The 22,449-nt window shown below is 53.3% G+C and overlaps 9 protein-coding genes across 9 annotated transcripts in view; 3 read left to right on the top strand and 6 right to left on the bottom strand.

Moving 5' to 3' along the window:
* The first annotated feature begins 474 nt into the window (after positions 1 to 474).
* DACRYDRAFT_22516 (uncharacterized protein) lies at positions 475 to 2,048 on the top strand. The gene has a single exon (XM_040772840.1). It carries the CDS (start codon positions 823 to 825, stop codon positions 1,108 to 1,110), a length of 288 nt encoding a protein of 95 aa, XP_040628251.1. The 5' UTR covers positions 475 to 822; the 3' UTR covers positions 1,111 to 2,048.
* Positions 2,049 to 4,344: 2,296 nt separating this feature from the next.
* Positions 4,345 to 6,190, bottom strand: DACRYDRAFT_89140 (hexose transporter; the record flags this gene model as incomplete). The annotated part of the gene is made up of 4 exons (XM_040776896.1): positions 4,345 to 4,359; positions 4,483 to 5,808; positions 5,974 to 6,028; positions 6,084 to 6,190. 4 exons carry the CDS (start codon positions 6,188 to 6,190, stop codon positions 4,345 to 4,347), a joined length of 1,503 nt encoding a protein of 500 aa, XP_040628250.1.
* A 954-nt stretch (positions 6,191 to 7,144) lies between these two features.
* DACRYDRAFT_79937 (serine racemase-like protein) lies at positions 7,145 to 8,558 on the bottom strand (the record flags this gene model as incomplete). The annotated part of the gene is made up of 4 exons (XM_040776421.1): positions 7,145 to 7,529; positions 7,577 to 7,677; positions 7,731 to 8,337; positions 8,388 to 8,558. 4 exons carry the CDS (start codon positions 8,556 to 8,558, stop codon positions 7,371 to 7,373), a joined length of 1,038 nt encoding a protein of 345 aa, XP_040628249.1. The 3' UTR covers positions 7,145 to 7,370.
* A 301-nt stretch (positions 8,559 to 8,859) lies between these two features.
* DACRYDRAFT_95018 (uncharacterized protein) lies at positions 8,860 to 9,569 on the bottom strand. The gene is made up of 2 exons (XM_040777263.1): positions 9,052 to 9,569; positions 8,860 to 8,999 (listed from the first exon to the last, which is right to left on the bottom strand). The coding sequence occupies exons 1-2, from the start codon at positions 9,532 to 9,534 to the stop codon at positions 8,964 to 8,966; spliced, it is 519 nt and encodes a 172-aa protein (XP_040628248.1). The 5' UTR covers positions 9,535 to 9,569; the 3' UTR covers positions 8,860 to 8,963.
* Positions 9,570 to 13,657: 4,088 nt separating this feature from the next.
* DACRYDRAFT_89137 (NAD dependent epimerase/dehydratase) lies at positions 13,658 to 14,856 on the bottom strand (the record flags this gene model as incomplete). Its single annotated transcript, XM_040776895.1, has 8 exons — positions 13,658 to 13,814; positions 13,877 to 14,051; positions 14,103 to 14,234; positions 14,284 to 14,353; positions 14,407 to 14,426; positions 14,478 to 14,660; positions 14,720 to 14,764; positions 14,817 to 14,856. The coding sequence occupies 8 exons, from the start codon at positions 14,854 to 14,856 to the stop codon at positions 13,658 to 13,660; spliced, it is 822 nt and encodes a 273-aa protein (XP_040628247.1).
* A 274-nt stretch (positions 14,857 to 15,130) lies between these two features.
* Positions 15,131 to 17,574, top strand: DACRYDRAFT_22513 (tryptophan synthase beta subunit-like PLP-dependent enzyme). Its single transcript, XM_040772839.1, has 9 exons — positions 15,131 to 15,191; positions 15,241 to 15,656; positions 15,707 to 15,863; positions 15,912 to 16,538; positions 16,590 to 16,687; positions 16,735 to 17,152; positions 17,204 to 17,310; positions 17,362 to 17,417; positions 17,481 to 17,574. Exons 1-6 carry the CDS (start codon positions 15,141 to 15,143, stop codon positions 16,982 to 16,984), a joined length of 1,599 nt encoding a protein of 532 aa, XP_040628246.1. The 5' UTR covers positions 15,131 to 15,140; the 3' UTR covers positions 16,985 to 17,152; positions 17,204 to 17,310; positions 17,362 to 17,417; positions 17,481 to 17,574.
* A 476-nt stretch (positions 17,575 to 18,050) lies between these two features.
* DACRYDRAFT_107900 (WD40 repeat-like protein) lies at positions 18,051 to 20,100 on the top strand (the record flags this gene model as incomplete). The annotated part of the gene is made up of 5 exons (XM_040768555.1): positions 18,051 to 18,495; positions 18,544 to 19,084; positions 19,136 to 19,646; positions 19,698 to 19,975; positions 20,031 to 20,100. The coding sequence occupies 5 exons, from the start codon at positions 18,051 to 18,053 to the stop codon at positions 20,098 to 20,100; spliced, it is 1,845 nt and encodes a 614-aa protein (XP_040628245.1).
* A 287-nt stretch (positions 20,101 to 20,387) lies between these two features.
* Positions 20,388 to 21,534, bottom strand: DACRYDRAFT_16077 (NADP-binding protein; the record flags this gene model as incomplete). The annotated part of the gene is made up of 6 exons (XM_040771161.1): positions 20,388 to 20,635; positions 20,685 to 20,829; positions 20,873 to 20,920; positions 20,967 to 21,166; positions 21,218 to 21,350; positions 21,412 to 21,534. 6 exons carry the CDS (start codon positions 21,532 to 21,534, stop codon positions 20,388 to 20,390), a joined length of 897 nt encoding a protein of 298 aa, XP_040628244.1.
* A 432-nt stretch (positions 21,535 to 21,966) lies between these two features.
* The window catches only part of DACRYDRAFT_16076 (uncharacterized protein), a gene marked incomplete at both ends in the record, with an annotated part of 1,249 nt that continues 766 nt past the window's right edge, over positions 21,967 to 22,449 (bottom strand). The window contains one exon of the mRNA XM_040771160.1: positions 21,967 to 22,389. Within this exon, the coding sequence (XP_040628243.1) occupies positions 21,967 to 22,389 (423 nt within the window). The remainder of the gene's footprint in view (positions 22,390 to 22,449) is intronic.

Genomic DNA, 22,449 nt, shown 5'->3' with positions numbered 1-22,449 from the left:
GGTCTTCAATGCCCGGCCTGTCCAGTCCCTGTAACAGACCATTACTGTATGTAGAGTCGTTCTCCACTTCTCTCAAGCGTTCGCAGTCCATGCCCCTGGGTGCTGTTCGTGGGTACGAGCATACCATGGCTGTCGGACGCCGTTACAAGAGCTGGAAGTCACGTCGCATACAGTGTCCTGAGTGCATCAATTATCAACAAGTACAGTCACCCGCAATCCCTGCGTCCTGCGTCCGGATCTACGCACACAATACCCCATCCCGAGCTGCCAACCAACCAAGCAACCAATGGCTCAGTCAACCAGTCGCTCAGTCAACCAATGGCTCAGTCACTCAAAATGTCAACCAAATGTCACACACCACCTACACTACTACACTACATCTACACAAACAACAAAAGCCACAAGCCACAAGCCGCAAGCCGCAACCTACAAGCGCAAGAAGAGAACAGAACACGATAAGTCCTTTAAGTATACAATTCGACCAAGTCTTGAGTCTGAGTCTGAGTCTAGTACACATGGGGAGTGGGACTCCTCTGTGTTTGTTGGTTTTCAGGTCTGGGGAGTGTCCCAAGAGTGGGGGTTGGTGTGGGTTCATATCCAAGTCTGCTACGGAGGGCTTCGGCTTCGGCTTCGGCAGAGTCTTCGGCGGAGGATGGTCAAGGCTAGTCGAAATATATCCGGAAGGGCGCTCCTTGAGTAGACGAGAACCGCAGACGCGTACGGCAGGCAGCCAGTGAAGGTGCGGAGAGGGCGCACATAGTCCCAAGATGGCGGGACAGAGCTCACCACCTCTCCGGCAAGCCCAACACGCTCATAGGGGTAATGGCCTCCCTCTCCCCGCGCTCGGCGCGCTCTCTGTCCCTCTCTGTCCTGTCCCCTCTGTCAGCTCCAGCCCGGTCAGCCCGTTCCCTCTCCCTGTCCCGTTCCCAATCCCGGGCCTTCTCCCGCTCCCAGTCTCTCTCCCTTTCCCTTTCCCGCAGACTTTCCCTCTCGCGCTCCCACTCTCTCCCCCCTGCCCTCCCTTCCCACACTTTCCCTGCACCAGCGCCCAACGGCCTCCCAAGCCCACCAAGCGCAGGCGCACAGAGTGGAGTCAGACCAGCCAGCTGAGGTAACGGAGGCAGCTTCCTCCTCATCTGGTCACCGCTGGTTCTGTCTCTCAAGAAACTGGCCGGACTCGGACTAGAGCTAGGAGGAGTGCGTCCCCCCCCATATGGGCGATCTGTTGCCTGGGCAAGAGGTTGCCCTTGCCTTTGTCCCTGGGCGTTGGGGTAGGAGTCCACAGGCCCCACTCTGGGAGATAAGGATGGCACCCTCCATATCCCCCCCGCGCCCCTGCCCGCGTCAGCTGGTGACACCCGAGGTGAAGGATCTTTAAGCAGCAACAACACTGACGCTGCGGCGGCGGCGGCGGCAGCTGCGTTCTCTTCTTCTTTCCGTTGGGTAGGGGTTGTTAGGACTGTCGGGCGGGCGGCGGTTGGTGACTGGGAGTGTTGCGGGTGGGTATGGGAGTACTGGGTAGACTGCGTCGACCCCTCTCGTGCCGAAGGAGGGAGGGCAAGACTCGGTTCCGGCAGCCTCAACACCGGCGGCTGACTCGAAGGGGAGACAGTAGCTTCCTGCTTTCCCGACGCCGGGGGGGAGGGCAAGTGCGTTCCCGGGGAAAGAGGGAATGGGAGCGAGCGGGCCGAGCTTGTCCTTATATGGGATTTCGACCCCGCGCCGGCGCCGGAGCTGGAGCCGAAGGGCGGGTGCCAGGAAGGCATCGTCGGTGTTGGAAGGAGAGGGTAGGGGCTGGTCTCGCTCCCTCCTGCGCTGGTGGGCGCATGGGCATACCCGTTCCCCATGGATGAGCCTCTTGCAGGTTCGTCCTCTTCTTCATCCTCGTCGTCGTCGCTCTCGCTTTCCCCTTCGCCTTCGTCTTCGTCTTCCGGCTCGTCCCCGCCCTCCCCATCCGGTAAATCGTCGTCTTCCTCATCACTATCCTCCCGTTTCCGCTTCAGGGTACTCAGGGGAGCGACCGCGCCGCTCTTCAACGCACCCTCGACGTCACCTTCGTTCTGCTTCACCCGGTCGATCAGGAACCGGACATACGAAACCGTGCGATCCAAGACTTCCAATTTGAACTCCTTTCCTTTCCCCTTCCCCTTGCCACTGCCGTTCCCGGGGGTGTTGAGTCCCGCAGCCTCGGCCGCATCCTGCGCTTCCAGAGAACGGAAAGGTGCGTCTTCCCCCTTTTGCATCCTCTCGAGTTCTTCTTCCCGCGGTACGAGCCGACGCAGTGCGGAGAGGGCATCGTTTATCCTCTCCCGGCGGCGTTTCTCGATCCGCGAGTGGTTCACTTTCCGGGCGGTGTCGCGTGCTGCGCGCGAGGTGTGTGTAGGCTTACGGCCGCGTTTGGCGGGAGCAGGGGCGGGGGCATCGGTTGACTGGGGTTGGGTCGTCGGTGTTAACGGAGGGAGAGGAGTATCAGTAGCAGGAGCAGCAGTCGCAGGGGTAGTGGTGGCCTTCCTAGCGCGTTTCTTTGGGGGTTCATCTTTCTTCTCCGGAGTGGTAGGGAGGGAATAAGGCGATGTCTGACCCGACGCTACGTTCTTGAATGAAGGCATTGGTGAACCGTCGTATCTCTGACCTACCGGGCGTATGGGAGGCAAGTTCATATCTACTGTTGGGAGATGCTTTATTGTACGTGGATGTTGATGAGGGATATGGGATTGTTGAGGTGCTGTACGTGACATTTGGTAGAAGTAGGATGGTGGTGGTTGAGTGAAGAGAGATGCCCCTAATGATGGGGTATATGCGCTGGAGAGGGGAGCGTAGACTGACATTGGAAGGGGAAGTGAGAGTGATTCCATCACCTTTGATTCACTTTGCTCATATAGGTCGTGCGCTCTTCTTATTTCACATCTCATTACACAAGCGCACACGAGCACACTAGAACGCACGTTCGTCCCTTTCTCAACCAATCACAGCAAGCCATTCCGGTCGTGCGACCCCACCGTCCCCTATCCTCATCCGCACGTGCAGCTACTTCGGAATCATCCACAACATCCACAAACGTTTATCACATCCTTCCAACACGGAAAATACCTCCTTACCACTTCACACGCGCAACATCCTACCCAACAACCCCCCACCATCCCACGCTGTCAATAATATCCACTGAAACGTTGAACGAGCTCGTGTGCAATACGTATGCCCCATCCGACGTGTGCAGCATGCTATCCCACCTCCCAGGTTACAAGTGCGCACCTGCTCGTGTCTATTGGCCCTCCCAAACTCTGACTTAAGCACACAACGTTAAACGTTACCGAGTTCTATAAACTCTCCCTTGTGCTCCCTTCATTAACCATATGCCGTATTATCCTGACAGCTGCAGGTGGCACCCAAAGCTTAGGGGTCACCATGACTACCATGAAGCATGAGGCTGACTCGAGTGTATACTCTTGTAGCCACATATTGACTCCCAACCAGTGCGGTCAACCCGACGGATTCCGGGCCAGGAACCGGAGTCTACCTGACGCACTACGGAACCGAGTGATCAATGAACTGTCTGAACCGTCTGAACAGCCAACCCCAACCCAACCCCAACCACCGAACCGACCCCGACCGAATCGAATCGAACTAAATTAACCCGATCGGAATACGTCGAAACCTAACCACCGTTGTTGAAACTCGGCTTCTGGCGTGCGTCGTGCCGCGTGCGGTTTCCTAGGGGATGAAACAAGTAATGTCCATAAGCGCTGGGCGTTCAGCTTTCCTTGGTTTCACCAGGCTCGTGCGTCCCTCACTCGTCCCCTTGAGATCAGAGAGGTAAGACGAGTCGCACTCCCAGGCTCTCCTGGTATATGTATCTAATTCCGACGATACGCCGGGCACCAACGTTCAGCGGACGTCGGCAGTCCGTACCGTGTGTTCGAGTTTGTACCTGCGCTTAGCAGGAAGTTCTCGTGTCGTGTCTGGAAAGACTTCCACACTAGTACTGTGTTACACACTGCTGTCCGCGTTGCGTGTGCTCCGCCATTTATGCCAGTTCCGTTACAGGTAGCTCGAACTTCCAGTCCTGCAAAAGCCTTGCTCGCCAAACGAACCTTCCCTCCTCAGCCCCCACCACACCCCGAACAGAGAATCTCACCCAGAGTCAGAGTTGGTCTTCAAGTTCACACGATCGCTCATCGATCACATACATGTCATTAGGTGTTTTATCACAGTACTAACACAATCCACCAATAGCGATACTGTACCGTCCGGCCTGGGCTAGTCTGATAAGTGTCAGACGCCAGGTGTTGGAGTTGGATGTCAAGTGTTGAGGTTGGGCCTTAGGTGAGGCACGCGACCAAGGGATCAAGCGCGTGACGCCTGGAACGCATCCGCCCTCTCGCGATGCTCGATCGACTCCTTATCGTCTGTCTCTGCAAGATCATGTTTCGTCCTATCGTGGTGAATGATATGTTCTTCGTCGAGTCCCCTGTCGATGGCTGCCTGTTCCTCTGCCTGTTTCTGGAGCTGAGCGACCGCGTCCTCTCCGTCGAACATCAGTGCTGTCTCTTCCAGCGTATGACCCTTCGTCTCCGGTATACAGAAGTAGACGAACACGCCGATAATGACAATAAAGCAGTCGAAGACGATGTAGTACTTCCAGCCAATGGCGAGGAAGGCGATCGGGTTGACGTACTGGTTGAACACCTGCATGGACGCTTGGGTGATGGCGAAGAGCGAGTGGGCCTTGGAACGGAGTGAGAAGGGGACGATCTCGGTCACGTAGAGGAGGAGGACGGAGGCCCAGCCGATGGCGTAGAAGCCTGTGAAGAGGAAGATGAACAGGACTGTGAGCTTGCCTGCGACCACCGAGTGCGCCTCGACGTATTGTGCCGAGCAGATGGTGACGCAGATGAAGGTGATGAGCATGCCTACGATCGAGGTGAGGAAGATGGGCCGGCGGCCGAACTTGTCTGCGTTGAAGCCGGCGATGAAACCGCATAGGAAGTTCCAGATAGAGAGACCAACGTTGATCCCCAGTTGTGAAGGCTTGTCAGTCAGACCGACAGTCGTGAGCACCTGGTTAAGGTAGTAGGACACCATCGAGTTGCCCGACCATTGACCGCAGACAGCGAGCGCCATCATCGTGAACGAACGACGTCTCATGCCTGGGCTGTTGAACAAGTGGATCCAGCCGTACCGCTTCTGCTCGCGTTCTGCGATGATGGCGTTCTTGATCTCCTCGAACTCGTACAGCACGAGAGGGTCGTGTTCGTCACCGTTCCCGTGGTACTTTGCGAGGACGCGAAGAGCCTCCTGCTCCTTGCCCTTGCCCATGAGCCAACGAGGAGACTCAGGACCGAACATGATCAGGCACCATTGAATCGAAGTAGGGATGACCTGGATCAGGAGGGGAAGACGCCATGACCATTGGCCGCTCATGTAGTATGTGCCAAATGTCGCGGCGGCGGCAACAACAGAGCCGATGTTGACGATTGAGTTGTAGGAACCGGCGATGGGAGCACGGTGCGACGGGAAGCAAAGCTCGATAACCATGAGAGGATCAGCGTTGTTATTGAAACCACCGCCAAACCCGAGAAGGCATCGACCGCCAATAAACCAGTTGACGTTCTTCGCGGATGCTTGCAGGGCGGCACCTGTGAGCATCATCGCACCTCCGAGCATGACGGTCTTTCGTCGCCCGAAGTAATCATTCCATATCGGCGCTACGGGGATACTGCCAAGTGAACCGATATTCTGGATAGCTCCGAGAAGCCCAAGTGTGCTTCCAACAGGGTGGTTGAAGTAGGTTTGCCATTCTTTGTCGGGCTGTTAGATACAAAGAAGAGCAAAGGTGTGATGTACAATACCTGGCAAGATCTATACACAAGATTTGTTAGCATGATGTCACGTGAATTAAGAAGAAAACCAATGCGGATTGGGAAGAAAAGGAGCTTTCAACCCGTTCGAGAAGCAACCAGACCACTGACTCACCTGCAAGCCGTTAACTAGCGCACCATCGAAACCGTTCGCAAAGTTCCCTAGCAAGCTGCGCGACTGGTCAGATCCGTATCGGCATTCGGACCAGGACATCCCGAACTCACTAGAGGAGAATCCAACCCTGGAGCATCCATAGGTTCTTAGACTTGTACCAACGGAATCCTTCTGCGATATAGTGACGGTAATGGGACGTGTTGCCTGCTGAAACCATGTTGGGGGAGATCACAGAAGGGGGTTGGCCGTTAGAATCAGACCTGACGGGAATTCTACCCAGGTTCGGACATGATGCTCCTTTTAACCTCGGGTGCAGGGACCCGTGGCGTCAAGTGGCTTCCTCCGGACCCACCTTAATTTGATTTAGGCTTGGAGCCAATGGGCATTCAAACCGGTCATATCTTGCAATCCTTCGCGGTCGCTAGTCGAGATTAAGGAGGATACGGTACCTTGGCCCTCCTTGGCGTCCACTTCGGGATCAATGTAGAGTTAGAAGCCGTCAGGAACAAGTTAAAATCTTTCGTGTCATCTGCCCAGGCAGTTGCGGAGGTGGCTGTGCTTATGCGGAGTCCCGTGGGGTCTCCCCCAGACCACCCCGCTTTTCCAGTCATCTGACTTTATCCCTCGCCTTCTCCACTTACCATTAATGGCTTTCTGAATTAATTTTCCGAGCCGTCACATGAGACTGCCGGTCCCTCGCCGATATCGGTAAGACACTTAACACTCCGGCAATCAGTGGCAACCACTTACATTTGCTAGGGCGGAAGATAAATTTGGCTTGCATCGCGTCCCGGCCTCCGCAGGTAACACATGGAACAACCAACAATGTCCAAATTGGCATGGGTGGATAACGTGGAGAATATCGCAAATCACAGAATCACGAACGTGGGGATCTCTGTGTCATGGCTGTCATACCTCCACACATTCCCATCCTCCACGTCGGGAGTGCCCACCGTAGCTCTCGGTTCCGACCACAGAGCAAGGCTTTAGACTTTTGACAGGCCAAGGACGTTCCCCTGTCCGGCAAGCCAATCATCTTTTGACTTGAACCAAGCTAGATGCTTATTCCTGAACAATGACAACACGTGAGGCAGCAGTTGGATCGGCAAATCGTCCCGACTCCGATCACTGCTTCTACAATTGAGCTTCAAAGAAAAAATGACTCCCTGTCAGGGCCCGTCTACTTCCTGTGGTCGTGAACTCCGGAAGACCGGGCGTCAAATAAGTTTTCCAACGATTTCGGAAGATCGGCGCGAAGCACTCCCAAGCGACTTCCCCATTTGTACATGAATATGCCTGCCTGCTGTCGTGGATTTGGATTGTCCTGTGGCTGCAGTCTTTCCATCTGCTTGTTCATATCGCCATCTATTACGGTACAACCCGGGAGCTCAACTGAATCAGCTGTCCAGCTCCTCCAATGTCTTAAAGAGCGTCACGGCTCGCTCAAAGTCCACATTACCACCTGAAAAGACCACGCCGATGTTCTTGCACCCTTCGGCAGCCCTCTTAAAATCAGCATTGTACAGAGCCACTGCCAACGTGACCGCTGCGGAGGGCTACCGGCAGTCAGGAAGTGGTCCCGAGAGCGATTGGAAGGACTCGCCTCTATGACAAGTTTCATTCGTTCCCACACAAGTTTCGTGGCCCGGATTATCTCCCGATCATCGACCACAAAAATGTCATCAATTTGGTCCTTGATGATGGCTGCAGATACGGAGTAAGTCACTTCTCACGTCTGAGCTCGCGGATAAACTGACGAAAGGTCAAATCTCCGGTGCTGGTCAGGAGTCCATCGGCCACCGTATCCGGTCTGATGCTGGGAACCCATTTGCCACTCTTCAAGCTCCTGTAGGTATCATCCGCGCCCTTCGGCTCCGCAGCGAATACCTTCACTTCTGGCCTTAGGGATTTCAGCGTAATTGTGCATCCTGAGAGGAGTCCACCGCCTCCAACTTGAACAAGCACCGCGTCAAGCGGAGTTCTTGCTTCTTCAGCTTGCTCTAACAATTCTAATGCAACTGTTCCTTGTCCCGCCATGATGAGAGGATTGTTGTATGGGTGGATAAATACACCGCCTGTTTCTTTTTCCACCGCTCGCGCCGTCGCTTCCCGTGCTTCTAATGTGGGCTCACATTCGTGAACCGTTGCACCGTATCCCCGCACAGCGTCTTTCTTGACGGAAGGAGCGTTGGACGGCATTATAATATGGGCTGGACATTTTGCATCTCGAGCTGCTAATGCAAGTGCCTGGGCGTGGTTACCAGACGAATGTGTGATTACTCCTTTCTTGAGAGTGTCTGGCGAAGTTTCCCTGATCGACAAGACTGCATTGAACGCCCCTCGTGCTTTGAACGCGCCGACTTTCTGTGTGTATTTCAGCTACATGATCCCATGGAGCGACATCCTACCCCAACTTGTAAGTTTTCCGGCTTAAAAACTAGATGTCGGCCTGCTAGAGCATCCAGAGTTCGACAAGTCATTATTGGTGTTCGGTGCACATAACCCTTGATACGTTGTGCAGCTGCCTGAACATCTACCAGAGATATGGCATACTTCTTCCCACTCGTATCCGAGGACACAGACATTTGAGCCTGTACAATGCGCAAGAAAATGCGTGCCAGTCGTCGGTGCAGGACTGGTAAGAGAGATAACAAGCGCTTGGATGGCCGCGTGGCTTTGGCTCCGCCTATTGTGCAGCTTCGGCCGATGGCGATTTCGGCATTATATTGAATTGCTATGTACCACCACTATGACACGGATACATTGTGTTGAATTAGGCAGAACGCTGACGAAGATAGAATATGTCCATGATAGGTATGAAGAAATAGAATCTTAATGATAGGATATGGAGGGCACAACAACAACGAGCGCCAGGCTCATGTGGACCGAGGGGAAAGAGATTGCAGCGATGAGCGAGTGATCTGTTGATAACTATGTTCTAAAAGAGTATTCATTCAGTCCTGCTGTGGGGACGGATTGTTCCTGGCGTCTTAATCTTCTATAACTGACTCGTCCTCAAATACGGTCTTTATTTGGAAGTCAGATTTCCTGAAACTCTGAAGACTGTACAGCACTTACGTCCTCCGACACATTCTGCAGAAATTGAGGAAACATGAAGAAAGGCCCGTTCACCGAAAATGACCGCCTGGGACGTCCCTTGAAGTCGATATTCCACGATTTTATCAAAGGTGAGGGTAACGGGCCGACACTCGACGCAGCCGGTGATTCTGTCGGCGGACCTGTGAAAGCACTAGACAGTGCTGCTGAGAGTGTCTGCAGTGAGGACATGGACTGAGCACGGCGTAATACGCGAGGTGTCGGAGTTAGTTCCAGACCGAGCATCTCATACACTTCGCGTTTGGCCTGAGCGTATGAGGTTGAAACAGATGATATCCCACGACTGTCTGGCGAAGTTGGCAGTTGCGAGGCGGGAGACGGTAAGACGAGAGAAGTGGGCTTTACAGGCACGGGAGGTACCGGGGGAATTTCCTCTTTGCGACCGGTAGGAGAGCGCGGCCAGATAATACTCATGTAACGTACGCTGCTGTTAGAAGAGCGCATGCTCTTAGAGCGACCGATTGAGAGCCGTAAGCTCGCCTTGGACGCTCGGAGGCTTGCTTTACGAGCTGCGGAGACACGGCTGGACCTTGCGCTGGCGGAGCGGCTCAGGGACGCCCCTTCATCTGCTTCATCTGCTTCGCCCTTCGCTTGTGTCATTTCGTCTAACTGCTGCCTGAAGTAATTAAGTTGATATTCGATAGATTCGGCCATAGCCCAAGCCTCATCGCGCTCCGCTTCAAGCTGACCAGTCTGCGTTTGAAGTTCCAGGACTTCGGCCTTGGTCCGTATCAAGCTCGAGTTAAGTTTGCGAAGCGCCATGGATAGAGCGCTGGAAGAGTGGGCATCTCTCAGCCTCCCCAATTGGGTGAGCTGATCATTAACGTCATAAAGGTCGTCTGTGAGCTGATCGGCATAGGCGTTCTCTTCTGCCAGTTCGGCTGCGAGCTGATGAACAGATGTGGGGTCTGTGGCCCGTTCTATTTCCCGCAGCAGAAGACGTCTTCTGCGGCTGTTCGTGCGGAACTTCGTCTTCAGCTGATCTCGCTTCGACTCCAGGCGCTCTTCTTCCTCCGGCATATATATATCCAGCGTTTCCGTATTTAATAGTCGAATTGAAGAAGAGTCAGTTCCGGACCGTATAGCACGGCCGACAATTTCTTGCAGTTGATCTGACGTGTATGTCCACTGGGCAGCTTCTAAAGTCAATCCCCTCCATGGAAGTTGGTGGGAAACGAAGGTCGGCGTCAGTGGCCTAGATTGCGTCCTGTGCGCAGTTGCAAATGATCGAGGACTTGTTGCTGATTTCGTGCTCGACGATTGGGGGCCCGGACTGGACTGTGGGGTGGGACTGAAAGGAGTTCGGCTTGGCGCCTTGCGTGGCCCGATTGGCAGGGCAGGTCGAGAACGGCTAGTTTTCCTCCCGGATCCCATTACAGATCCCTGATGCCAAATATCCCTGCCAGATGAGTCTCCACGTTGTTGGATGGCATCCGTAATCGGGATGTCCGGAATGATTGGTGCTAACGTTGGCGGTGACTTCTGTGGAGACGACTCCGGACTGGACCAAGGCTTTGGCGTCTGAGGGAAGGCAGATGAATCGAGGTTGGGGGCTGTTCCGAGAAGAAGGGGGGGTGAAGGGAAGTCACTGGAAGAACTCGATGTTGTGCGTATGTGCATCTTCCTTCGCAGCGAACGCATCGGCGGTTTTGAGTCGCCGTCACCCATCTTACGCACTGATGGTAGTGGTCTTGGCTTCGTATGCACCCTATCGGGAGCAGCAAGAGTACTAGGTGGGATCTGCCCGAATGGAGCAAAGTGGAGCGACTTCTCCCTGTGCATCTCTGACGGTGTCACGACTGTGCCGACAGACGCACGCTTTCTCGTGACAGGGTCCGAGATGCCAATCGGTAGGTTCGTATGGGACATGCTGCTTGTCCTGGACTTTGAGGAAACAGGTCGACTGGATCCATCTGCGGACCGTCGTCTTGGTTCAATCGTTGGAATAGTCCGGGGTACAGTGAAGACAGGACGTGGCTCGGTCTTGTAATCTAAAGACGGCGTTGACGCTTCTGGGACCGTTTCCAAGAAATTTTGCAACTCCGCAGCGGTGAAAACCATTTCCCTGAGGGATTTGGAGTCCTCTGATGAAACGGTTGGAATTGGCATAGGTGATAGACCTGCAGAATACGGGACACCCATGGCATCATAGAGAGAAGCTGAAGTTGGCGCAGTGGATGCTGCAGACGAATTCATGTCTAGTCCAGACGTCGAGAGATCAGAAGTCTCACCAGCTGTCTCCGTACCATCGATGTGTAAGAAGAAGTTGTTATGGTTAAGAGGTATTGTAGCAGAATAGGGTAACTCCGGTAATGCTTTTGATAGTGGCCGGCCAGTGCTCTGGTCATCCGTGGTGAGCGATTCTAACGGAGATTTGCTTGGGCTGAGAGCCGATACGGGGCGAGGTCTACTCTCGGAATCGGGGTCCGTCAGACTAGTGTTCAAGAGCGGCAGGCTGGTCCTGCGTCCCAGACTCTTCGTCCTCGAGTTGCGACTGTCTCGCGTCTGATACAACGAGGGTATGCGGTATGCGGGGGTATCCATCGGAAGGATGGCGGAATCCTGCTTCGTGTGTCCGAATGACTCTCTTGTCCGTTCCGTAGGGAGGAGGATAAACATAGACGATAGGAATTCTGGATAATTTGAGCTGGAATGGAGCGAGCTTGTCCCGATGATCGACTTTGAGGATTTCATAGAGTGTCTTGGCGTTGCATGTGGGAGAGAAGGGGTCATACTCGCCATTGTGCCTTTCATGGCGACCTTCTGCGACGGAGGCGTCTTCGACTTTGGTCTCCCTGTATCAGAGGAGTTCTCTGCTAACATCCCAACGGTGGGCCGTAAACGAGGACTCGGAATTTGGATGCGTGCTGGTACTGGACGACGCGTGGTCGTACTCTTCGAAGATGGCAAACATAGCATCAGTATACAACAGGAAGGATTGGTTATAGCATACATACCGAGGAAGAGCGTACCGATGTCGGTTTGAGGCTGGTATTACGTACAGATTTCATGGCAGGCTGCTGCATCTGAGAAATATTACTGAAGGCGCAATGATGCATATATCGCGAACGTACGTCGTAGGTCTCGACCCCTCGCGTTGCGCCTTCTGATGGAGTCGTCGATAGCAAATACCCTGACGTGCCCCTCGTGACAAACAACTCCGGCATCGAGAATTCCGACTCGAAGTCCAAGTCAAGACTCAATTCTGGCGTGTTAATACGCGGTGGTCGTGCCGGCTTCACACCAAAGGAGTCACCGCTCGGAGGAGTTCGCGCTTTCTCCGTTCCAGGTTGCGTACTGGGAGGGATATGCGGCGCCATTTCGAGCGTAGGTAAGCCAGGGGAGAAGAATGACACCGGAGAGCTCGGCTTGGAAGGTGGGGCAGGTGGGGCAGGCAGGGCAGGTGCTGGCTGCCCACGCTTGCTGCCCTTGCCAACCTTACGAAGGCTGGTGAGAACGGAGAAGGCCTGCATTGGTGGCCACCGCTGGACTTGAGGGGAAAGAGGTAAGCAGAAAGGTGAGAAGGGCTCGCTCTTACGTCTGGACGCCAGGTTGTATACGACGAGGGAGCGGTGCTCGATGATGTAGACACCCCCAGCGGAGACAGCGGTGTGCATCTGAAACTCATATAAACAAGTCGGAATAATGTCGCTTGCTCCATGTGCTGCCTTCTCCCAATCGGTCCTCCGTTCGCTGACCACAAGCACGGGTTCTATGGTTGCTTCGCATCATGCAGTGCCGCCCTGATTGTCCCAGTTAGATTCGAAACGCTGATAGAAAGGGAAGAATGGACCAGTCAGGAGTGACAACGGGGCAGGAATGAGCCGTGTCACCATAAGTATCAAGGAGGCGATGCCGCCGACTCAGAATAGGGTCTGCTGAGTCCTTTGTACAGCTTTCCGACCTTTGCAATTGGTTCCCGGATGGACCTTTCTCTTATAATTGTCGTCAATCTCGGAAGATGTCCAAAGTCTCTCGACAACTATTTTTCTCACACGTTCCCTCTGAATGTCTTCGTCAACTATAGTATGCTTTACAAGGAGGATACGGACGGGTCCATTGGTTGATGCCCCACTAGTAGTTCCTAATCAGCGTCTAAGCGAACCCCTTTCGGATGTCCCGACGTTCTGACCGCCGCCCACCCAACGGACTGTACAATTGCTGGCTTGATACTCCTGGGATTTAACTGTGCGCGAGAGACAAACTTCACGCGCTGTTCAGATTGTTGGCGAACCATACATGTTGCAAAATTGCTTCCTCGCATCTAACGGCCCAAGGATGACATCTTCCTACGACAGCTGCGACAGCACAGCTCGACGTTGAGTGCATTCATTGCGTCATCTGCTCCTTTCGCACACCTAGGGGAGGGCATTTGGGATATATTCGCATTGCATTATAGTGTCGATGGTACCATGTTGACGAAATTTCCCACCGCAGATGCGGAGAGATTTCTGCTTCTAGGATCGTTCCCCTGCATTCCACAATTTCCTCGGCTAGTACGCGACCTAGTAGCCAGAGAGGGCAAGCATGTCCCAGTCAATCGATTCTTCGGATACTGTTCCACAGGCTAAGCCAGGTCCTCCATCTTGTTCAGCAGTCTACCTTCCATGCCGCCCTCAACCATCACACACATGCCTGTCACATGCCCCGATACCGTAGCCGACGAGAGCACAGCGACCTGCATGGCGATATCATCAGGTGTACCGATCTTGCGCAGTGGTGTGCTTGGAGATGATGTTGTTGTTAGCTGGGTGTCGATTGACCATCGATGGTTGGAGGAACGTACGTTGCTAATGCTCGGTATTTGATCTCTGGGTTCTGCATCGCGTTCGCTGCCATCGGCGTTGATACCCAGCCCGGAGCGATGGCATTCACCCTCCCGCGTGGCGCGATCTTGACGATCTCATTTTTCAGAGTCAAGCAAAAGCCAATCTGAAGAGCAGACTTGGAAGACGCGTAATCTTTTTTTTAAAAACGTCAGTAGAACGATGGATACCCGGCCAGGGGTTTACCGATGTGCCCCGCCTCGCCGAACTTCCCCGCAGTGCTTCCGATCAGGATCACTGCCACTTTATCAAGGATCGCAGGCCTGGTCGAGGGCTCGCGCAACTGCCGAAGGAATGCTCGAGTTGTCAAGAATGGACCTGAAGAATGTTCACTGATGTCATCTTGATGCTGTCGGCTAGTCCGAACCTGTTAAGTTGACCGCGAGGGTGTTCTGCCATTGTTGGAGCTCCATGTCAACCACAGGCGCGTCATTCTCCTGTAGATTGATGCTCAGTTACGCGAAGAATCCCTGGCAACGTTCGAACAAACCGGCCAGATACCGTGACTTACTGTGGAGTCATCAGCGCTTATCTAGTAATGGCAAGAGGGATCGTACGCACCAATCAACACGGTGATGTCTCCTAGTTCTGACCTCGCCTTCTTGAATAAGAGATCCACATCTTCTTCTTTCGACAAATCGGCCCCAGCAATACAGAGCTTCTCCTGCCATTCAGGCTTGCCTTTCAAGTCTTGAAGACCACGCGGCTCGGTGTTATAATGGGCGGTGACAAGGGCGCCCTGCTCTAGAACGCGTCACATAGGACAATGGCCAGAGTGCCATTACAACAGGCAGAATGCTCACCAAGAAAGAGCTTCGTGATAGCGAATCCAATTCCTCCACTCGCACCTTTCCTCGACATAAGCTTCAAGCTTCGCTTGACATGGTGAAGATAACTCGCCTGTCACTAGAGCATGGACCTTGTTCAACCCCAGATCCATGTGATGGTCGCTACGCGTAGAAAGGACAAAATTGAGAGGGGAAGGGCGCAATCACGAACTCAAAGTTCTTTTATCTTTAGCTGAAGGTACAACAGGCAAAATGATTCCTAGGGTTACATGGTTATCCCTGGCGGTCACTCCTCCAGAAACCCGTAACGGCATGGTTCCCAATCCGGAAATTACTTTTCCACGTGCGAGACCCTGATGTGTCATCAATGCTTCCGAGAGAAACCCTAAGCTTAGCGCCGAGTCATGGCGAAAAGCTTAAGTTGGACGCTGCGGCCATGTTGTACTTTTCGACAAGAGGTGATGGGGTTGCCGTATCCTTTGAAGAGGTGTGTAATGTCATCAAACGTGTCAATACCAATGCCAAGCGTTCTATAGGCAGTCTTGACCGGCCTGGCGCCGGACGGCGGCCTCTTCATCCCTGAAGCAATCCCCATGCCACCTCCGAGGTGGCAGGAGGATTGGGCCTCTTACAACTTCCAACAACTCTCCAAAGCCGTCATCTCGCTGTTTATATCCGAGTCCGAGATCTCGCGCGCCGATCTGCGCGCCATCATCGAACGATCGTACAGCACCTTCCGCGCCCCGGAGATCACTCCGCTCAAGAAGCTGAATGACCACCTGTATGTACTCGAGCTGTTCCATGGACCCACATATGCGTTCAAAGACGTCGCACTTCAGTTTTTGGGCAACTTGTTCGAGTTCTTCTTGAAAAGACGGAATGCGCATAAAGCCCCTGGAGAGGAGAAGGAGAAGCTCACTGTGGTTGGCGCCACGAGCGGCGACACGGGAAGGTGCGCATATCGCTTCAAATCTGCCATATAATGCTGACCGGAGTATACAGCGCCGCCATATATGGACTCCGTAATAAGGAGAACATTTCAATCTTTATTCTCCATCCTAAGGGCAAGGTCTCACCCATCCAAGAAGCACAAATGACCACAGTAACGGACGCAAATGTCCACAATATTGCGGTGCAAGGCACGTTCGATGACTGCCAAGTCTGTACATTTCGCAGCAGTAGCTCATTCAGTCTAACATCATCCCAGGATATTGTCAAAGCGCTCTTCGGCGACCGTGAATTCAATGCTACTCACCGTCTCGGCGCCATCAACTCGATCAACTGGGCACGCATCCTTGCACAAACTGTCTACTACTTCCTTGCTTACTTCACCATACGCTCCCAGCTCCCGCCGGGTGCAGAGATCCAGTTTGTGGTCCCCACCGGAAACTTCGGTGATATCCTCGCAGGATATTATGCCAAAAAGATGGGTGTGCCTATGGCTCAGCTCGTAGTGGCGACCAATGCGAACGACATCCTCGCTCGGTTCTGGGCGACGGGTAAGTACGAGAAAGTTGACAGTGCGTCCGAAGCAGGTGCGGGAGAGATGCTCCCTGCGAACGGGGCAAGCGACGGGAAGCAAGCCACAGATGCGAGCGGGGTGAAGGAGACGCTGAGTCCAGCCATGGATATCCTCGTTTCGAGCAACTTTGAGCGGTTGCTGTGGTACCTTGTTGCAGAGTCGAGCACCAGCCCGGAGCGAGTCCGGTTGGCGGGGAAGACGATTTCCGAGTGGATGAAGCGAGTAAAGACGGATGGGCGGGTCGCGGTGCCCACAGAGGTCTTGCAGTTGGCGAGGAGAGACTTCGTGGCGAGGAGTGTTTCTGATGCTCAGGTACGTTGATGTTCTCGCTCCATGGAATTCGGCATAACACGAAGTGTGAAGACTCTCGCTACCATCGAACGCTGGTACACCGAGGGTCCATATATCGCCGACCCACATACCGCTGTTGGTCTGACTGCTGTTGACCTCTTACCACAAGAGTGCGTCCCTTTCACCTACCCATGAAGCCATGCATAACTTTTTACAGCCCCCAGCTCGTCCGTATCGTCCTTTCAACTGCACATCCGGCCAAGTTTTCCGATGCGGTTGAGAAAGCGCTGTCCGGACACAAATGCTTCAATTTTGAGACACAGGTTCTGCCAGAGGAGTTCAAGGGCCTCCTGCAAAAGCCCCGCCGGGTGATCGATGTCCCAGCTGCCGACATTGAGCTTGTCAAGCAGGTTATCGACAGGGAGGTAGAGAAGATGAAAACTGAAGCAAAGAATACGAGCGTGTAGGAGTGATGTAGATATTGACATTAGATGTAATCGCGACACCAAATATCCATTGTGAATCATGCAGCCGTTGCAGCCGCCGTAGAGAGCGGCACGGATGTCGCTTTCTGCGCAGCGGGGCTTACGAGAAGCATGGGAACATAAGAAGTGACGAGGGTGGCTACAGAAAACCTAGAACATTAATCAGCATCATTGAACTCAATATCGGCTAGCATGACGCACAGGATAGACGATAACGGTCCTCCTGTCTGGCTTTCCTTAGTCCTCATCGGCTTCTGGTTCGCGAGACTCGAAACAGAGAGTAACAGGGCAGCCCATCCCATGTACCTGTACAGAAAACGTGAGAAACTCCTCGGCTATCAGCTGGATATCTTTAACCTGTTTCGTGTAAGCATTGTAGCGCCAGAGAACATCATGCTAGCGCTGCCGATAAAGTCTGATGAAGTGGGGTGAGACACGTCAGCTCTTCACCCCTTTGGGAAGAGTGTGAGGTACGTACCAGAGTCTTGCTGCCTCCAGGACTTAGGGAGAGTAATTGCAGTCTCGTTGGAAGCGTCTCTTGGGTCTTCGACTGCCATTTCGATTGAGGGAACTTATTCAAGCTGGGCAGAAGCCAAGGAGGAGATACAACGACGACGATCAGGGATTTCCGAACAGATCCCCACACGGGGCCGAAGCTTCTGCACCGCCACCTCTCCTTCTCGTGTCTGCCTGGTTGTTCGCCGGCTAGACGCCTGCTGCGGTCTCTTCACATCTCTGTCACGGACAGGGGTGAATATATACTAGCTTGTTTCGTCTCATGCTGTCCAAACCATCTCTCTCTTTCTTACCTCTACGTCGATGAACCATCCTGTGGCCGGAGAGCACAGCAGCAGGCGGCAGACCACCAGCGCGTCAACAGACCAGCTGGTCCATAGAAAGCTTGTGAGACGCGGGGTGGTGGATAAAACATCCAAGTCAGCACTCTATCGGCTGTCACATCTGTTTTCTCTTTCGGCCGGGGCATCCATTGGCGGATCCAACACTGCACCGAGTTCTCCAACGCGTGCGCCCTTTCTTTTGTTTACCCATGCCCATTACTCAAGGATCTACAGAGGCGATCCGCGCATTCCTCGCCGTAGGATTGCGATCTCCGCGCTCTCCCCACGAAACGAAACCGGACAATAATCGCTTCTCTTTCCTTGAGCATCCTTCAGCACCACGCGACCTCTCACGTCTCCGGGGCAGCCGGTCTGCACCAGGTTCAACGCAAGGAACGTCCTCACACGAGTGCTCGTCAGACTCCTCCCTTCTCGAGACATCATATTCCGCCCCAACCCCTATAGGAAGCGATAATGAAGAACCGCTGAGGAGAAAATCAAGGCGAGGCTGGGATAGGATCATCAGCTCTCTGAGTCCGAAGAAGAAGGGGAAGGGGAAGGCTATGATCGATGATGGTCCCCTGGATGGAGAGGAAGGTGAACTAGTCGATGATGAAGGGTTCTTCGATTCTGCTCAGGCGAGGGCTCGCATAGGTGGGCATAGCCGTCATAGTTTTTTGTGTTTATACTGATGTCGCTCAGATCTTATTACCCTCCTTCCTGTGGAACTCTCACTTTACATCTTTTCGTTGCTCGACCTCTCCAGCGTTCTCTCGTGCATCATTGTTAACCAGTACTGGAAGGCGCTGGCAACAGATGACGCGGTATGGCGTGCCCTTTTTCATGCCCAACCTGGTTGGCGCGTCGATGTGGAAGCCGCGCATCGACGCTTAGCCACCAACGTGCAGAGGCACCAGGAGGCAGTACTGGAAGAGAGGGGTATCCCCATACCTTCTTCGTCGACAAGAAATCCGCGGGTTTCGATATCATCTATCCTGTCTCCTTCCATTCTGCTCCCCACAATATTCTCCTCAAGCCCTACTCCTTCGTCAAAAAGCTACCGCACGTCAATGCAAGCCTCAAGAATCACCTCAAGGACCTCATCCGCCGATCATGGAGATATGGAGGATGCTGCTCCGTCACCACTTGATTGGAAAGATCTATTCAAGAGCCGTTTCATTCTCGACAGGAGGTGGCGGCTCGGCTTTCCCAGGGTGCGGCAATTGATGGGTCATCAGAGTCTGTAGGTCATGTGGTTCTTGGGCTTAACCCACCCTCTGATATGATTATCCAGTGTCTACTGTGTCAAGTTTGACCGGGATCGTATCATAAGTGGCTCCCGGGACAGGACGATCAGAGTTTGGAACACTCACACTGGGCAGCTTATTTCCACCTTGCGCGGACATGACGGCAGCGTTCTCTGCCTCAAATTTGATGGCAAATCCTCCTTCTTGGTATCTGGCAGCAGCGACGGCTCCATCCTCATATGGGACCTTGAGAAGGGCATTATTCTACACCGCATAATGAAAGCACATGAGGGAGGCGTCTTAACGTTAGACTTTGACGATCAACGGATCGTCAGCGGAGGGAGGGATAACACTGTGCGGGTATGGGACCGGCAGAGTTACGACCTCAAGAGGATCATGACTGGCCACGAGGGTCCGGTGAACTGCATAATCCTTCAGGGAAGCACGATCGTCAGTGCCAGCGGCGACGGGAAGCTTATGATGTGGAATATCGAGACCGCCGAGATCTTGCGCCGATTCGAGGGTCATTCTCGAGGGATTGCATGTGTTGCACTAACTGTTTGCGATGTGCCACTCTGTACGTTCATGAGGTATTGACGAATCCTCTAGGATCATCTTGTCATCTCAGGATCGAAAGACCCATTCATGAAGCTTTACGACGCCTCCACCGGTACCTGCCTCGAGACTGTCAAAGGCCACCACGATCTTGTGCGCTCTCTTGCTGTCAATCGCACGATGAACCGTGTCATCTCAGCGAGCTATGACAAGAGTGTCAAAGTATGGGATGTGGATGCAGAGGGGAAGGAACTGAAGCTTGTGCGAGACTTCCCTGACGTGCACGACAGTCAGATCTTCGACGTCGCATGCGATGTTTCGAGGATTGCAACGTGAGTGATAACAGTTTGCAGATCGTTTGTCAGTAGCTAACCACGACCTGCACAGTGCATCGTACAGTCATGTTGTCACTGTTCTAGACTTTGGCTATGACCTGGACACGTCGCTTTTCGCTTAGGAACAGGTCCACCTGGTGTGTGACTCAACCATGGACGGCTTTGATTCGGCCTAGCATTATGGAATTCGTTCTAATATTCCTCTTCTGCATCATTGTATCATCAGACTAATATTTGTGCAACATGCAGTGTACCTTTCCAGCACTATTTCTCTGATGTTGTTAGTTATCACTGTTCTCGTACGTTTGCGATACCCTCTGTCTTGTATTTCAACAAGATACATAATACCAACATAATGTACAACAGTGGAGATCATGGCATACAGTATATCACACGATGGGAATACAGATCACAAAACTTCCGCAACACCTCTCGGGTGCCAAGCAGGGTATTCCTTGTTGTCCAGCGTCTCTTCCCGATGCTTCGCCTTTCCGGTGACAATTGCCAACATGAGCGCTTCCCAGAAGCGGTCGTCTCCTTCGCTGTTGGCAACCTTCTCCTCGAGCTCTGCTAGAGGACGATATATGACCTCAACAGCAGAGCCTGGATGCTTCGTCTCGTACAACTTGACCAATTGGTTAAACGACTTCGCATCGCCTATGACATCATTAGTGAGTCGTGACGTCGTTATGCAGCGCAGACGAACCTTGGATATTGAACCGTCGATTGTGCAACTCCTCAAACGGCAAATGTCGCAACACGTGCAGCACATATCTTGCGGTATCGAATTGAGTTGTCCATGATGCCTGGGCATTCCCATCGCCGTATATCGTTGCTCGCCTCTCACTCAGCTCAGACAGTCCGAAGATTCTATCAACAGATCAGTATGCGCACCCTTCTCGTAAGCCACCCCGCAGCGTACGGAATAGGTATACAGTACTCCTATTTAGGCTTAGCATTAGTTATTGTGCATTGTAAGTGGACATACCGGGAATAACCCCGTCCGGAACTCGCACCATGGTAAGTCGATTTCTTCTGCCACCCTCAGAGCAGCAGTCCGCAACTCATCAAGCGGGGCGAATTCTGGTAGGTCCTCTGCCGTCAAAGGTGTGCCCCAATGGCTGTTCACATATAGTTTCACACCGGCCTTCTTAGCCGCTCGGACTAACGGCACCTGGAGGGTGAATCCTGAGAAGTACTCAGACACGTAATTTACTGTTCATGCGGATTGCTGCGCACCGCTTGCTCCGACCGTGGAAATGAGGACCTCTATCCCACTGAGCGCCCTCACAAGATCCGTCTCGTCCTCATAATCGACAGGACGAATCTTGGCACCCTTCTTGGCCCACTCATGGGCAAAAAGCTCGTTTCCCTACCATCAAGTCCAATGAGTATGTCAGCAATAACAGAGCCAGGACAACGCAAATGCTCACCCCTTCTCTGCGAGTGAGAATCGTCACGTCGAAGCCGTGCACCGAGTGCTCAAACTCGCGCAGGAAATGAGTGCCGACGGTGCCGCTGGCTCCTGCAATTGCAAATCGTGTATAACATGGCATGTTGTGCAGTACTTCAAACAAGTGATGATTGTCCTTCTGGGCTATCTTGTCCTCCTGACTTTATATAGTCGTTATACAAAGGTGGTCATGGTATTATTATTGGCGGATATCGGGTGGGAGTAGTTCCAGACTTGAGAAGCGGAGCGGCGAAACCGGTCTTGGTGCATCGGGTCTGGCCGTAAGGAGGCGGAGACGGTAAGCGCCGGGGCAGGTGACCTCGGGCCATTTGTGGCGCACCTCCCACCCACTTCACATTACCTAATGTGGAAATCGTTTAGCTTCCCCATATTATCGTTAACACGACCAATATTCCTCATGGAGTTACTACGCCTTTAACTCGCTGATATACACATTGACCGACAATCTATTGGGGCTTCATAACGTATAATGTCAGAAATCAACTAGGACGTAGTCCAGTCCGGCAGCTCCCGATCACAGTAGATCCGCAACCTGTTTAGGGTTCCACCCCGGATACTCGGCGTTGTCCAACCTGGCCGGATCGTGCGCAACTCGGCCAGTGGCGTACTCAATCATCAGCGCGTGAAAGAAGTCCTTGCCCTCACTCTTCTGCACAAGCTCCTCGAGTGCATCAACAGGCTTGTACGTCACCTGATACTCCGCAGGGTGCTTGGCTCTGTACAACCGCACGATCTCGTTGAACGTTTTCCGGTCGCCTTCGATGTGGAACACTCGGTTGTGCAACTTAGACGGCGGGAGGCGAGTCAGTACGTAGACTGCGTATCGGGCGACGTCAGGGATGGTCGTCCACGAATTCGGGGTTTCGCCCGTGCCGTAGATAACGGACTTGCCCGAGCTGAGGTTCAATTCCAGAAGGGGAAAGTGGATGGTGAACTCCTATAGGCCCTGTAAGCACAGGGGACAGGGAAGAGAAGGAAGAAGGAAGCCACAACGTAC

The sequence above is a fragment of the Dacryopinax primogenitus genome (genome assembly GCF_000292625.1).
Source record: "Dacryopinax primogenitus strain DJM-731 SS1 chromosome Unknown DACRYscaffold_10, whole genome shotgun sequence".
In the NCBI taxonomy this organism is placed as follows: Eukaryota; Fungi; Basidiomycota; class Dacrymycetes; order Dacrymycetales; family Dacrymycetaceae; genus Dacryopinax; species Dacryopinax primogenitus.
The sequence above is the reverse complement of the archived record's forward strand: the minus strand, read 5'-3'. Positions and strand labels throughout refer to the sequence as shown.